General features: G+C 41.1%; 1 protein-coding gene across 1 annotated transcript; it reads left to right on the forward strand.

Moving 5' to 3' along the window:
* Nucleotides 1-2,676: 2,676 nt before the first annotated feature.
* On the forward strand, nt 2,677-4,601 carry lrrc18b (leucine rich repeat containing 18b). The gene is made up of 2 exons (XM_030077992.1): nt 2,677-2,934; nt 4,064-4,601. The coding sequence occupies exons 1-2, from the start codon at nt 2,677-2,679 to the stop codon at nt 4,559-4,561; spliced, it is 756 nt and encodes a 251-aa protein (XP_029933852.1). The 3' UTR covers nt 4,562-4,601.
* Nucleotides 4,602-11,684: the final 7,083 nt, after the last annotated feature.

Genomic DNA, 11,684 nt, shown 5'->3' on the forward strand with positions numbered 1-11,684 from the left:
ATTTATTTATTTGCATGCTCTTACAGCAAATAAAATGTCAGCTTGTGCCCATTCCAGCTTATTTAAGCCTATTAACCTGCATAAAAACGCTCCAAAAAGCACTGAAAGGTCACAGAAACATGATATATTTTAAATAAAAACAAATGTGAAAATCTCTCTAAAGCTGTAGGGGAGAGTGGGGTAAGTAGTGCCAATTTTTACTTGAAGTGCCTTTAAAGCGAGGGGATTACAGTAATGCCTCCAACTAAAATATGCACATATAGTTTAGGATGTTGTGCATCCCTGGGAACAATCACTTTGGATCTAATATAAACTGTTTGAGAAATATAGCTTTCGGAAAAAAAGTGGTTCTGTGGCACAACTTGCCCCCGGTGCGGGGTAAATTGTGCCATTAGAGAGAATACACTGGGGTAAATTGTGCCATTGATAACTGAAGTAAGACAGATCATTTTAATCTCACAAATGATAATGCTATATAAAAGCAAAACAAATTCAATACAAAATTATTTATTTAACATTTATTTATTATTTTAACAAGATCACAGGCCACTTTTCTATAACGAGGCCTAGTGCCACATGAACACATACCCAGAACAAAATAAAACTTCCAAAATGAGCACCTGCAAATCATCTTCATCTGAATCTGAATAGTTTTAGTGATCAAAGGTAAGAAGACAATGTACAATAACAATAAAATACAATAAAGTAATATATAGTATATAATCACAAGTTGTGCTACTGGCACAACTTACCCCAGGCCCTTTGGCACAAATTACCCCAAGCCCACCATTTTGAAAAAAATGCATCCCCCAGCTGTTTTGAGCTAACATCATGCTAACTGTATAGACTCATGGTGTAGCTTACTAAAGTACTAAAACCTGTGTGAACTGTTTTCAAAGTTTTCTATAATTGTTCAAACACAGCAATCAAAAAATGTTTTTTGAACTTAAATGTGCTTACCTCTCAAGCCATGTGTTTCCCAGTGGATGCCTCTTCAAAAATATGTGGTCACATGACCAACTTCTTCTATGGTTTTCTAGATAACAGGGGTTATCTAGAACACAAATTTACATGGCACAAATTACCCCACTCTCCCCTATTACAGAAGACAACAATGTAAATGTCAGCTGTATTTGTTTGCACTCACACTGTGCTGTTGTACTTGTGTCAGCAGAGAACACACACCAGCAATCCTCCAAATAATGATCTTAAACTATTGATGAAAGACTTTTACAAGAAATGATTTGCATTCAGTGAAGCTTAAGGCTTTGGCTGTGGAAGTGGAATTAAAACAGCGTGACAAAAAGTCCACAGGTTTAGGTTTCATGCCGTCCGGGTGATGAAGCAGCGAGTCAAGACAAACACACTTCTGATCAGGGCTTTGTCTGAGCGTGACCTTTGACCTGAGGCAGCTCTGAACACTGAAACAAGGTCACGAGACGCTGTGATGCGACGTTTGAAAACTCTAAACAGCGACCAGGAAGCAAGCGGAGAGTTTTTGCTCCAAACGAATCAGAAAATGACTTAAAATGGTCGAAATCTGCCTGCTGAAGTAAATCCTAAGTCATTAATATCAATCGTCAGGCCTATAAACTAGGGGTTCAGCAGTTGTGATAGTTCAATAAACCCATGGTTCGGTGTGTATTGTGTGTTTTTTGGGTCACGGTTTCGGTTTCAGTTTGTTTTTGTACATCAACGAGAAAAAAACACCACCACGTTCCCAGTATTTTATCTTATTTGCAAAAAAAAAAAAAAAAAACTACCATTCAGAGATTTGGAAAAACAACATGAAAGCAACAAATATTCTTTCACTTAGACCGTTTCAAACATAAAAATACTTTCAGCATATTCATCGTCTCAGTGTGTGTTGAGAAGGCTCTCATACAGTATATGTGTGTGTGTGTGTGTGTGTGTGTGTGTAACACTGCACGTTGTCTGGTGTAGTGTGTGTTGAGTTTTGCAGCCCTACTCTCAGCCCTTACACACATTTCATTTGTGCTATGAGATGCTAAAATCTTACTTATTGGTCCTTTACGATCCAGTGTGGAGGAACAAATTTGAGTGCAGCACAGCGGACATGTGCTGCGACTTTGCTTTAAATATGTTTCCAGAAAACAACACACATAGCAATGCACAACAATACAATTCCCAAGTGTTGGTTAAGTTCCTCTGTAGTGGAGCGGTGCCTGATACGGTGTCGGTATTTTATCTGAGGACGGATGAAAGAGTTAAGGCGGCTCTTGTCTCCTGTTACATCTGACGTGGACTTTTAGGGCGAACTCAATCTCACACACCTGTTCCAACCTCAGCTCCTTTGTCACGGCGGATTAACTGAACACCGGTAACTACAGTCTGCAACAATGCAAAAAAAAAAAAAAAAAAAAAAAAGAACTGCCTTCATAAGTGATTTAGCCTCATCTTCAGTGTTCAAATCTTGTTTTTCTTTAAACAAAGTAAAATATCTGCCTTGTTTCCAGCTTGTTTCTTGGTCTTGGTGTCCTAATCTGCCTTGTTTCTATGCAATTTCATGGATTATGTCATCTCACGAGCAGATTTTTTTACCTTGTTTGAAGAAAAACAGGATTTGAACACTGAATATCAGACTAAATGACTTCAGGTGGATATTTTTTGCAGTTCCCTAAACCTTGCCTTGCCTCTTTCTGCCCCTCCAGCGACATGGCCAAGGGGAAGAAAGCCCGTCAGCCTAAAGGTAAGAAGATCACGCTGAAAATGGCCAAGAGCTGCCTGCAGCTGACCCTGGACGGCAAGCGGCGCCTGGACCTCAGCAAGAAGGAGATCACCGCCGTGCCCAAGTGCATCCTGCAGCTGTGCGACGTGGACGAGCTGGACCTGAGCAGGAACCTGATCAAGAAGCTCCCGGACTTCATCGACCGCTTCGCCAACCTGCACCTCCTGGATCTGCACAGCAACCAAGTGAGAGGATGAGCCCATGTGGTAAAAAGCTTTGCATCCCAAACCGGACGGCAAAGCGCGAAATAACACAAATCTGTGACATTCGGTCTTGTAGTTGTAGTTACTAATTTATATTTGCTTTTCAAATATACATTACTAATTTCTGCTGCATTTTTAAATCTCTTTTTCCGTCTATATCTTTCAACATCCTTCTGTTTTCTCTCTTATTTTTGCATCTTTTGCTTTCCAGTTTTAACCTTAAATCTTGATTTTACTTTAATTTTGTTTTGCTCTCGTTTGGCCTTTCTCTGCAGCTTCCTGTTGTTATTTTGCTTTCTGACAATTCTGCTTTGCTGTGTCTGTCAAAGCACTTTGTAAACTTTGCTTTTAAAAGGTGCTATATAAGTAAAGTTTACTATTAGTTAGTATTATTAGTTTAATATTAGTAGTAATGTGGATATAATGACCAGACTGAAAGAACAGCTACAACAAATGAATAACTTTCAAAAAACTGCATCCTTTTACTCTGATACATCCTTTAAAACTAAGAGATCACATGCCATGTCATAATACCCAGACGATATCTAGTCTTATATCGCAATATCAATATCATATTGACACATCGTCTAGCCGTAACAAGACTACTTGCACATTTATTCCATCCTTGTGACACAATGATAGAAAAATATATTTGTTTTCATCATCAGGTCAAAAACACCTGACCGAACATCATATTCGGCAAGACTCTGGACAGAATATCACAGTACAGGGGTTACAGTTCAACATGTTGCATCTTTTTAATCAAATTTTAGGAAAACTGATATGCGCTCATTTGTTCCTGTCTCAGTTTATGATGCAGTACAAGAGTCAAATGTCTTCAGATAGATTACAGCACGGCCATCTGGCAGATTTAAACACAACAAAATGAAGCACAAATCCTTGCATGTCAGCTACAAATTAAAAATCAACGCTCTGCTTTTGAGAATCAGTGTAGTATCACAAAACATAACATTGCAAGTGTACTGATATTTTGTTACAACCCTACTTCCAGCATGGCAGTAGAAATAGATCAGCTTTGACAAAACGGTGTCAGATGGGGCTGAATCTGTGTGGTGTGACCCCGGCTTCACTGCCTGTCTTCCCTCCTCAGTTGGAGCAGCTGCCCCAGACCATCGGCCGCCTGCAGAACCTGCTCACCTTGAACTTGTCCCACAACCGGCTGACCGCCGCCTCCCTGCCCAGCGAGCTCGGCCTGCTGGGAAAACTCCAAAACCTCAACCTGGGCCTCAACCAGCTGGAGACGCTTCCCGCCTCCATCGGCGCCCTCAGGGAGCTGCGCCACGTCGGCCTCTTCGACAACCGGCTCACCCGCTACCCGGCCTGCCTGCAGCGGCTGAAGAGCCTGGAGAGGGTCAACCTGGACGGGAACCCCATCCTGACCGAGCAGCCGGCCGACCTGGATCCCATCCGCAGGGTGGAGACGCTGCACCTGGTCAAGGAGAGCTCCCTCTGCGCCGACTGCGTGTCCAAGTTCCAGACGGAGAGGAGGAGGCTGGAGGAGATGGCCAAAGCGGAGCCGGTCAAGTCCAAGCTTCTGCTCGCCGGGTTGATCCCGCCCCGCTCGGACGACCAGGAGACGTGGAGGTGAAAAGCTGGAGGAGGAACCCCGGAAGACGGCGGGGCGTTTGATGCGAAGAAAGCCTTATTCTCAAGATGATTTCTGCGTCTCCTGCTCTGTTCTGAATTGTATTTTCTTATTTGAAAACACAATATTCACACAAAACATGCACCAGAGAGTGAATGGTTACACTATTCATTAGTACCAGCATTAGTTCTGTTGTTAGATTTTCACTGATCCTAATATTTAGTGTTAAATCACTGATTTCAGAGAAGCACTGCAGCCAGCGACTGTGACTCTTAACTTGAGCTGCAGCGCCATCTACTGTTTTAACATTTAATCTGCCTCATTATATCACCATATAATAAAAGCACTATGATTTCCAGCACAATTCAAATTTGTCTTTCATGCAGCTTGCGGGTATTTCAGTGTCTTGATGCTGACTACCAACACAGGGCGCTGAACCTGTTTCCTGTAGTTAATGTGGTCTTTTCAAGAAAGTTGTTAAAATAAATTATTATTATTTTAATCCAATCAGAGCATGTTGGTTTTGAAGACAGAAAACATAACATGGTGTTACTGACAGTGGCAGGAGGCAGATGACGTTGCCCTCGAATCAGCCAGAGAATCAGCAAAAACAAATAATAATACATAACAAAATAACATAAAACTATGAAGGTGTGTTGTGCATCAGTACTGGCACTGTAAACACAGTAAAAGACATGACTGACCTCATGAAACAATAGATGTTAAACAGATTAAAAACAGCAGAGGCAGTGTGAGACAGTTATTAGCGATGTAGTTACTCAGTATAATTATTGTGAATAATTATGAGATATAAATACAATATACACTCAGTGGCCACTTTATCAGCTCCTACTGTACAGTCTAATCCAGTCCAATCCAACTGTTGTGCCATAAAGATTACTTTTTCTTGTTGTCACGGTAACAGAGATGATCATTCAATTCTGTGTTTGGCATTGAGCTCATAGTTAGACATAGTTCAGACAAGCCTGGAGACTGTAGTAGTAGCAGTAGTAGTCACAGTAGTAGTAGTAGTAGTAGTAGTAATAGTAGAAGTAGCAGGAGTAATAGTAGTAGTAGCAATGGCAGTAATAGTAGCAGCAGCAGCTATAGTGGCAGTAATAGCAATAATAGTAGTAGTAGTAGTAGTAGTAGTAGTAGTAGTAGTAGTAATGGTACTAGTAGTAGTACCAGTAATAGAAGTAATGGAAGTAGCAGTAGTAGCAGCAGCAGCAGTAGTAGTTATTGTAGTAGCAGTAGTAGTACTAGCGTTATCAGAGTAGTAGTAGTAGTGGACTGCATTTTATTCAAAGGTGATCCTGATCTTCTGTCCCCACACATGCATATCAATAGGGAGGACATAAATTGTATATAAATTGGTTAAGGTGAGGTTAAGGTTAAGGTTAGGTGTCTATCACAGTTAAACACAGTGTGAGAAAGCTGTGACTGCAGTGACTGTGACACAATTTAAAAAAAAAAAAAAAAAAAAAAAAAAAAACTAAACTAAAAAACAATGAGTGCATGAAGGGAAACACTCATAAGAGGAGCTGTGTGTCATGAAGATCTGTTTGGCCTAGAGGGCAGCAAAGCCTCACCGCACACCAGAGAGAGGAGCTCAAACCCTTTCAAAACTCTCACGGGGTCAATTCAAAAACACATGATGCTGACCTCTGGGAGACATCAATCATTCAGTTAATAAGGATGTTTTGTTTTTAACCTTCATCACATTAACTCTCATCTTCCTCAGTACATCTGCACAAGAAGTCAATAAAAAATGAAAATGTGGGACAGACACTTCCAGTGAGATTCAGTTTTCGTGTTCCAGTGAGCCGAGGCGTGCCAAGCGGACTGGACTAAGATCTCAGCCGACAGACTCGTTAAGAGGCGAGCGTCCTCGTATCGACGCGGCTCGCTGCGAGAGCTGAGGCATGAACGCCTCGTACAACACGCTTCATTACAACTGAGAAAGGCTGGAGCTGAAGAGAGAGAGAGGAAACAACCGGAAACAAGTAGTCAGAGTACTTTAACCAGGAGTAGTAGTACCTGTAGTAGTGGTAGTAGTAGTCGTAATACCTGTAGTAGTAGTAGTAGTAGTGGCAGCAGCAGTAGTAGGACTAGTAGTAGCAGTGGTAGTATTATCAGTAGTAGTAGCAGTAGTGCTATTATCAGTTGTAGTAGTTGTAGTGGCAGTAGTATTAGTGGTAGGAGTATTATTATTGGGAGTAGTAGTAGTAGTAGTAGTAGTAATAGTTGTAGTAGCAGTGGTAGTGGCAGTAGTAGTATTTTCAGTAGTAATAGTATCAGTAGCAATATTATCAGGAGTAGTAATTGTAGTAGCAATAGTAGCAGCAGTAGTACTAGTAGTAGTAGTGGTATCAGTGGTAGTAGCAGTAGTAGTATTATCAGTAGCAGTAATAGTAGTAGTAGTAGTAGTATCAGTAGTAGTATCAGTAGTAGTTGTTGTATCATTAGTAGTAATAGTAATAGTTGTAGTAGGAGTAGTGGTAGTAGTAGTATTTTCAGTAGTAAAAGTATCTGTAGCAGTAATTGTGGCAATAGTAACAGTAATAATACTACTAGTAGTAGTGGTATCAGTGGTAGTAGCAGTAGTAGTAATAGTAGTATCAGTAGTAATAGTAGTAGCAGTAGTAGTAGCAGTAGTAGTAGTAGTAATAGTAGTTATAGTAGTAGTATCAGTAGTAGTAGCAGTAGTAGTAGTAGTAATAGTAGTTATAGTAGTAGTATCAGTAGTAGTAGTAGCAGTAGTAGTAGTAGTCGTAGCAGCAGTAGTAGCAACAGCAGCAGTAGTAGTAGTAGTATCAGAAGTAGTGGTATTACCAGTAGTTGTTGTAGCTGTAGTGATGGGGTAGTAGTAGCATCAGTAGTAGTAAAACAGTAGTAAAATGTATAAAATAGTCAAGGTAAACTAAAAGCTAAGCGAAATAGAATAAAATAAAAATAAATAAACTGAATACAGACAGAAAAGTAGGACAGTGTCTTTGGGCCACTGGAGGACAAAAAGGAGCTGGAGGAGAGGGGATAATATTCTGAGGAGAAAAAAAACAATGACACAGGAAACGTCTACTGTTTATCTTTATGTTTTGTATTTAACTTCATAATTAAAGGATTTAAAGATGGTGATGTGTCATGTGTGATGGCTGCTGGAGCTGAACAGGTTTACTCTATCACCTGTCTGTCTGTCTGTCTGTCTGTCTGTCTGTCTGTCTGTCTGTCTGTCTGTCTGCCAGCTGCAAAAACTCACAGTCATTGATTTTATTTTCCTTTTTTTCTTTCTTTCTTTCTTTCTTTCTTTTTTTTGGGGGGGGGGAGTGAACGTGTGGATTTTGTCTCGGTCGCTCCTGCAGGCGTGAGCCCGGCGTGTCACGGCTGAACGGTCCGGCGCCCTTTACGCAACGCTGCCGGACGCACGGACGCCGCATTGAAAATCAATGCACGCACATGCACACACATACAGATTCAGGTATTTCTGCTCACTCTCCCTTTCCAGCTCTTTCTCTTTTTTTCTCTCTCTCTCTGTCTGTCACTCTCTGTCCACCCCCAACAACCCCCCCAACACACACACACACACACACACACACACACACACACACGCCTCGCTCTCTCTCCTTCAATCAGCCAAACACACACCGACAGGCTGAGTGGAATAGAAACGCTGGCGAAGCGACGTGGCCCAAAATAGAATCCAATTAATTGTGATTGCATGGCCGCTGCTCCCCTATTGGCCGACACAAAGGTCACTGGGATCTCGTTAAACTGAAAGAAATGAGTAGAACACCAAAAAACTCAGCAGGGACTTTCTTTTAAAACCCTTTAATGCAACGCAAACCCCGTCATACGTCCTGAGTTTCACCTTCCATCTCCTCTGAACACAAACCAGGCACCTTCACGGGCTGTTTGCTTCAAGATGGAGCCCCTTAATCCTGTTTCAAATAAGCAAAAATCAAGACGATGCGCCTTAAAAAATATCAAATCCCTTAAAACTCTTCATGAAAAGAACAAATTCAGGTATTTGGACATTTGAGCAGAAAATATTGTGGAGCAACTCAAATTTTCTTCATCCATACACTTGTATTTTTTTCATTTTTTCAAATTAAATAGCACTGTAACACCGATAAATAAATAGCATGTTAATTTTGAGATGGACAGCAACAACCTGGAGGTGTTATCACTTAAATCAGTATCTGTTCCTGTTATATATATTTAAAAAAAAAAAAAAAAAAAAAGGCTGAGGAGCCAAAGTGTTGTGCTAAAGAAGTCAGCTTATTTCTATTTTTATTTTCATTTTTTTATTTTTTTCTCAGTTTCAAATTTGTTTCAAGCTTGATATTCATCTACAGTTAGACTACACGTTTGCTGGTTAATGCACCTTTTTGATTGTTTCTGTTTTCTTTTCAACAGTAAATCAGCCTACTCTCTTTATTTATGCTTTATTATAATCTCTTAATTTTCGTCAAAGTGTGACTTTCTTTATTTTAACAAAACAGAAAAAGTCAAAATGTTTTTCCAAAATCTGATGTTGAAATAGGGGTGTCGTCTTATAATCAGGGTTGCTGTGTATTCAGGTGATTTATTCATTTTTAAACCGGCCGAAACACGACTCCGCTGGCGGCGAAGTGCAGAAAAACCGACCCGGGCTGACCTGAGGCTGCGTGTCGAGGTGCGTCTCATCCCGCCCGACCGACCCGCCGCCGGCCCGACATGGCGCACGCATCAACCAATCAGAGCGCGCGACCTCACAAGGACCTGACGCAGAGGCTCTGTTTATTTATTATTTTATTTCCGACTCCAGAAAGTGTTTGGGTGGCTGAAGCTTCGACCCTCAGCCGAGAGACTCGCTAACGAAGAAAATGAAAACGTGCACAGAGAGACAGACAGACAGACAGACAGAAATGCAGCGAGACAGACAGACAGACAGACAGACGGGATGCCATCCATATTGCATACGCCACAGTCTGCCGTCCTGTCAGCTCCCCTCACGTCCATTAGAGGATGAAGTCATGGCCCAGTGCTAATTGTCACTGACAGAGTAGTGGGGGTAATGGAGAGAGAGAGAGAGAGAGAGAGAGAGAGAGAGAGAGAGAGACATAAAGGGCTCATGGGAAAAGTGCAGTCTGCCCTGTGTGTCTCTGCTCCCGTCGCACCACTCTCTTAACAAGCACCAATTTAATTCTCTCTCCACTAATTAAAGGAGAGGAGCCGGGCCTCAGTCACTGCACCGCTGCCCCATTAAAGGGATGGGCTGTAATTTAATGAACAAAAAAACATTTCAGTATCACTTTGACGACGTGAAATAAAAGCGAACACGTTCCCTCGCGGTGCAGGGGTTCAGCTAAAACACGATGTGACACCCAAACGCCGTCACACCGCCTCATCACGGCTACAACATCAAATATTTATCACAGCAGAACAAGAGGAGAGGTTTGTGAGGCCGGCGAGGCTGGGACGGGCGTTCGGATGGGATTTTTCAAACCCCAGACACATTTCTCATCGTGAAGTCGCCCGTGTGTTTTGGTGCGTTTATTAAATCGCGTGCACTTCTGTTCCGTTTCAAATGACTCCTCATGTCTGCACCAAACGCTGATGGAAAAATCCTTTAACGTGCTTTTCATCTTTCTATTTCTACTTACAGATGTTATTGGGGCTGTCATTGTGAACATAAAGTATGAAAATATTAATTTCACAATGATATGAACACAGAACAGGAAGACAATCTGACTTATCTCACTTATCTTAGTGAATTTAGCGAAGCTGGAATCCATTCTATTCTAAAATATTTGACGTTTTTGCTTGATAAAAGACTAAAAACATTAAACAGCTGTTGAATTTATGTTAACTGACTGGCAGTCAACTGATTAATCAACTAACCTTTTTTTTGCACAAAATGCACTTTTTGTTTTTTGTTGTTTTTTTTTTTTTTTTGCACTGTTAAAAATACACACAAACATGTACAGTGCAGGAATAGGCAAAAAAGTGGGCTTATTTGAAGCCTCAACCTAAAAACTAACTTTTAAAAGATTATAGAAAACAAGCAGTTAACATACAGAATATGATAGAAACAACATATTTATGTACAGATAAACAACAATATTAACAGTAATAATACCAAAATGATACAGAAAATAATTGTGTGATGTGTTTAAGTGAGTGTGATTAAAAAAATTATGGTGAAAATGTATTGAACAATACTATTTTAGGCAATGAGAACAAAAACAAATCATCCCCACAATCACACTGGGGTAAAAATATGGCAGAAAGAAGTGTCCCATTTTTTTTATTTTTTTGACTTTTGCATAGCATGAGTGCACGTTTAAAGGCTCATTCCACATTATTCTGCAAAATTACCTCTGCAGGATTATTCGAGCCGTCCCAAGAAACGCGTCACGCAAAGGAAAAGTAATTTTAAAACCAATTATTTATGAGGGTAAAGTTTCGTCAATGCAGCCCTTTTGTCACCGTCAGGCTCCCGTCCCAGCGGGGCGACCGACTGACGGGGCCCATCGCTCATCGCAGGCAGTCAGTCAGGCGCAATCAATAAGTAATGCTAAGTCAACAGTCACACCTTCAGCAGCCACCCGTGGGCCTGTTTTAGCACGGCGCGGCCCGGCCTCAGTGAAATATTAATAATCCCCGTTATCAATGTTTTAAAAGGTTTTCCCAAACACGGCGGATTCCCATTTCTGGACATTCAGCAAAGACAACTTGTCAGCGTTTTGAAAGAAGCTCATCCTCAGTGACATCTGTTGACCTGAGAGAGGACGGGGGAGGGAAAAACACAAGGAGTGAGAAAAAAAAAAAAAAAAAAAAACAGCCCCGGCTTGCATTTTCAGCACATAAAACTGCTGCATCCAGTGCGTTTTCACTTAAAGTGACAATCCACCCTGAAACACTGTTGAATACACAGCCGCCGGTAATCTCACTTGGATTTTTTTTTTTTTTTTTAATTTACATTTTTTTTTAGTTTCAACATCAGGGCTATTTGTCAGGTTTGAGTGCTGACACCACTTTGCAGAGACCACACCAGGAGGACAGAGGCGAATTTACGAGCAGCAGATAGACCAGAATGCAGTTCAGCTCAGCAGCTCGGCCATAAATTCTACCTTTTAACAAA

The sequence above is a fragment of the Myripristis murdjan genome, chromosome 19 (genome assembly GCF_902150065.1).
Source record: "Myripristis murdjan chromosome 19, fMyrMur1.1, whole genome shotgun sequence".
NCBI classification, from domain to species: domain Eukaryota; kingdom Metazoa; phylum Chordata; class Actinopteri; order Holocentriformes; family Holocentridae; genus Myripristis; species Myripristis murdjan.

Coding starts and splice junctions, on each gene's coding strand:
- lrrc18b (XM_030077992.1), top strand. CDS start 2,677: ATGGCCAAGGGGAAGAAAGCCCGTCAGCCTAAAGGTAAGAAGATCACG. Junction 2,935..4,063: donor TGGATCTGCACAGCAACCAA/GTGAGAGGATGA, acceptor TTCCCTCCTCAG/TTGGAGCAGCTGCCCCAGAC.